Here is a 5132-nt window from a genome sequence, read left to right as displayed (position 1 = left end):
TCGCTGGAAAGCCTTTTACTTGTTGAGTGGCATACCTTTAACGGATTTCTGTGTCAGTTTTTTCCCGATTTTGTGAAAGCAGCTCGAATGTGTAACCAAAACAGGGGAAACGGCAGCCGCAGCCGAAGAACGTGCGAAATCCGAAATGAATTGGTAATTTATTATGCAACGTCATGGCTTTCATGTGGGCCAGAGCAGCAGAACACCAGAAACCCAGAGGAGGAAGACGGAGGAATGGAGAGCTGTGGGCTAATTAATGACCAAATGGATCTGGTCATGTCAGCGCTTATCGTCGGCGTCCGGTATCGACAACATTTGCCAAATTAATGCAAATCATGCAAACACCAGAAGATCCAACCGTCCAGTGAGAAGGATGATTCCGTCGATGATGATGATGCAGTGGGTCCGGTATCAATGCGCGCCTAATGAGTCAAGTGGCCGAAAGGATTTTCGGTGGGTGCGGATGCCGATGCGGTTGTATCTCTGTATCTCCGTATCTCACTGTCTGGCCGAGAACCCCTGCCAATGTCTAAATCCCCCAAGCCAGATAAATTGTGTTCTCGAGGGCATTACTGTGGCAAATGAATGAATCACATCCGAGGCATCCGCACAGCCTCAGTAACAATATGTTGACAATAAGTCGGGGTCAAGACGGGCTAAGATAAGGCCCAACCTGCTTTCCATATCGCAGATGAGTGGACCGCACAATGGCCACCAACAAATACACAATTTCGCCATTTGCCTTTATCAATTCATTCATTCATTCGGGCGACTATTCATTAAGTCACGACCAAAAGGGGCATGACATGGCTCACAAAGGTATATTATATCTCATGTTGGCATTAATCATGTGACAATTGCGCCGATAGGCGAAATGAGATGCGTTTTCCATCAAAGGATGGGCAGCCTGAATCGCCCTTTAATTGATCGATTCAAATTAACACAAACTCAGATGTTGAAAGAGGCATCCCAAAAACTTCTTAGTAACTTAAGTTCTTTCAGTTTTTTACATGAGAAATACATATATTTTCAGCTGAATTCCTTCAACCTTCTTTGGCAAAACAATGTACCACAAATGTGGGTCATTGCAATCCCTTCAGTTAGCCAAATTGCAGCTTGTTCAAGTCACCAGATAAGAAGACATGCAAAAACTGCAACCGCAATATCTTTTGTGTACTCTGTGATCCCAGAAAACACAATCCATTCATAAAGGCAAACATCGCAAATCGAAAGAATGAGGTGCCAGAAGTGAGGTTGCCCTTTTGTGAAAGTGTGAAATATTTGCGCGAGATGCCCAATGAATATCTTTCGCAGTGCGGGTATATTTTCGTCTTTTGTATTTTCGGATACGGATTCGCATGGCTTTCTGGCTTTCTGGTGAAATGGCCTGACACTTGACGTGGCCGAACATGAGGCACCGTGCGGAAGGGGAAGGGTGGGGAGTCGCTGAGTTACGCGCATCCAATGGCCATAAATAAATGCGAAATGCATTAAATGCCGCGCACACAACAACGAACAACCAACATCCAACAACAATCATCGGACATGGGGACAACTTCGGCTCGATTCCCGCATCGCACGTCTCAGTAATTAATTAAAGCATTAAGTGCTAATTTTACGACAACTCGATTTGTGCGTTGGCCCCCTTGCAACTTGCAACTTGCAACTCGCCATTCGCAATTTGCATGCTGCCATCTCACCATCTCACCATAGCATCTCCCGACATCTCGCCATCGGAATTTGGCAGCCGCTGAAAAAAAAGGAAAATTTGAAGAGGATGCAAAGTGTCGTCTGTTTGGAAATGGGAATGGCAGCGTGACTCACGCCGCAGATTGATTGGCATATGGAGGGATAGGGTGGACAGGGTATCACCTGGGCCTCCCAAAAATCCAATTCGAATTTAAATGATTAACAATAACATCTATAACTTAATCTATATGAGCAAAGTTACTTATAAATTACTTTTGGAATTTTTAAGACAATTAGCTGGTACTTTTCGAGACATTTTTTAAAATGTTTAATCAATTCGAGTATCACGTTACCATCGCCTGGAAATTCCTGCCCCTTGGCTCTTCCCCCGAGGTTTCCTGGCCAGTGTCGACTGTCAAACGTCAAACGCGGAGTCGCCTGTCAGCCAGACACTCGTCAGATGAAAATGAAGATGGAGACGCGGACGAGGAGCACCAGCCGAGATGTGGCTGGAAGAAGTTGGCCCATGCCAATGAGACGGTCTCCCCAAAGGCAATAATAACAGGAACAACAAGCGGGACAACAACAACAACAACTGTTCGACTGCTCAACTGTCGCCAAGATTTTCATCTGAGTCTTGGGTTTTCCACTCGCCACTTCCAGATTTTTCCCTGCTGCGACTTGTGCCTCCCCAAATCGCTGCAGTTTGCAGTTCATATTTTCACTGGCCTTTGTTTGCTTTGATGTTATTTTTAAAAAGGCGGCATAGTCGGGAAATCGGGAAAGTCGGGGAAGTCGAGGGGTTGAGACAACATAAAAATGCTCATTTGTTGTTGCTGTCACAGGCGTAGACTCCCTTGTAATTAATCATATGCATTTGCTTTCATTAGCAAGTCAACAAGAAAAGATACTCTTCAGCGCATCTTACAGATGCAGTGATGGCTTATCGAACAAAAAGCCACTCGGATATGGGAAATAGGTTAAACAATGCCTTGGGATGATGAGTGGGAAGGAAAGTATTATAAACTTATAAACTTATGCAAACATTATAAACTTATTTTTTTGTAATAATTGTAGGAAATCTAAATGCAATCAAAGAGCTGGATAAACTCCATCTAAGCCTGAGTCTTCGTTTGAGGTGAATATATCGCCCAATAAAACATGGATTTATTTTCGTTCCCTATTTGGCTGCCATAACAAATAGGAGTTCTTAGTCATCGGAAAACACAATGGATTAAGCATAGAGAGGAAGTAATGAGGGAAATTTATCAGTTGGCCCCTAAGCTTTGTGCTTTGTGCATTTATAGTTGGCCATTAAAGGATTACAAACGCTGAGCGCTTTTCTGGCCAAAGTTCTTCAATCTCCTCGTTTACCATATAGCCCAAGTTTATCCGGGGGATTATTGTGCGCTGGGATGGGAGATGGAGAGTGGGAAAGATCGGAATCGTTTGCTTGAATGATCACCGAGTCGGGCGAAACCACAAAATCGGAAAAAGATTTCACAGAGCCATAAATTTGCCCTTTGCATACGCAATCCAGGTAGGGAGACCATTAAATTTGTAGCACAATTGTGGCAAAAATGTCTGTAATTACGGCAATGACCATGGAAACTGCGACAGAGGGTTGCACTCGCATTCTCGACTGCATTTCCGATTGTTCGAGGACACGAGAGTGTTGGTAAATAATTGGTTATGGCTCTCCGGACGACAGACAATATGCAGGCCATGCCGGAAAAATCCGAAAACAAATGAAATGAAATACTCCATCGGTGGAGGGGGATTTTCGGGAGTGGTTCGCTTTGATTCCTCAGTAGTTATCTACGCATTTCTCCATTCTGACGTCTGTCAGCCGCATTTTATATGGCCCGATGCGTGTGCGTGAGAGTTTTGTTCAATTAATGCTTGTAAATTTGCCTAGAAATCACATAAATCCTGCTGGTGAAATGGAAACTCGCCTGAGTTATGAATTCAATAAATAATAAATGAAAATATTCCAGGGAGCCTCGTTTGCCCAGAATAAATTTGTTGAAAAATAAGGTGCAATAAATAATTATAACAAATTTTTGGGCTTTGAATAGTTTAATTGTTAAGAACTGTAGGAAACCTATGGTGCTGAATAACAATTTTGTTATGGCTCTATTACCGAAAAGTTTATTGATTGTGAAGTCGTCATTTACAATGATTCTGATGTGGGAGTGCACTTGATAAGTTATTGTTTATATACTTACAAGTTTTCTGAAGAAACAATACATTTCATGGAATGGGGAATCATGCCCCCTTCACTTTAATCATCTCCACACTTCCTTTTTGTCAATTTCACCCAATTGACGGCCATGCACTTCCTTATGCAAATGATTTTCATCGGAGATCATTAATTTCAATTCCGAATATGCCACACAAAATCTTTGTAAGTATAATTAACCGCCGATGCACTCGAAGCCCAGCCAATCCCAGAAAGCCATCAGCACAACAGTTTCCAGTGACATCCATGAGCTACTTACTCGGGTGAGTTCTACTTAAGCCTGTTTGCGCAACATCCACTATATGTTCTGAAGACATTTTTGGCTGCGAAGGAATGTTAATGCTACGAATACAGAAAAACATATTCCGAGTCATTAGGAGGAGTCCCCCGACTTCCAAGGAGGGTTGGCAAACATGGCAGAAGGTGAACATCAATTTTGAAACATTTTCCCCAGCGCACGAAACAGTCCAAATCGATGTCGATGGGCACGCCCCACAGGGGATATCACTCCAAGAAATATTTTTATATTCAAGGTATTATCTTGTAAAACGGATTTATAGAGCAATTGTACCTTTCATATTTTATTTGATTAAAAAGGCAGCTATTGCCTTCATAAAAGGTCCAAGAAACATAGCTCAATATTTGCTTGAAATTTCATTTACACTTTTTTCAGTGTATCGTTCCGTATCTGAGGCCTTGCTGATTTGTAGCTGTTGTCGTCTTCATCTCGCCAGTTTAGCTGGCCTTTCCGATTTACACTGTGGCCACACAATTATGCTCATCAACATCCGTCAGTATCTTCGGCGGTGGAAAAGTGTTAAGTAATGAGTTAATCTGCAACAAGACTCGCATGATTAAGTGCTCTGGGCCTGTTCGCACTCGGGAGGAGGTGGAGACTTCGGTTGGGGTTGGTGTTGGGGTCGAGGTGGAAGTGGATGGGAATTCCGAATCGGAATGGAGGTGGGCGAGTTAAACGGGAGGTGGTTGCCGCTCAGAGTGGGTCTTTAAATAGATTCGTTCTGACCAGGCCTCGAGTTCACTGTGGTATGCCCTCTAATTCCACTAAAATCCCATGTGGAAATGGAAATCGACAAGGATTTTAAATCCATCATCCAAGTAAAGCCAGTAATCTTGACATATAAATAAGACAGGTTAGGTGAATCAGAATTGTTCATATACATAATACCTTATAGACATTGTT

The 5132-nt window shown here is 42.8% G+C and overlaps 1 protein-coding gene across 1 annotated transcript; it reads right to left on the bottom strand.

The window, feature by feature from the left end:
* Positions 1-4182: 4182 nt before the first annotated feature.
* Positions 4183-4362, bottom strand: LOC116800513. The gene has a single exon (XM_032715939.1). The coding sequence runs from the start codon at positions 4360-4362 to the stop codon at positions 4183-4185; it is 180 nt and encodes a 59-aa protein (XP_032571830.1).
* Between the last annotated feature and the right edge of the window lie 770 nt (positions 4363-5132).

Source organism: Drosophila sechellia, chromosome 2L, assembly GCF_004382195.2.
Source record: "Drosophila sechellia strain sech25 chromosome 2L, ASM438219v1, whole genome shotgun sequence".
Taxonomy (NCBI): Eukaryota; Metazoa; Arthropoda; class Insecta; order Diptera; family Drosophilidae; genus Drosophila; species Drosophila sechellia.
Note: the sequence above shows the minus strand (reverse complement) of the source record. Positions and strands in the feature narration are given on the sequence as shown.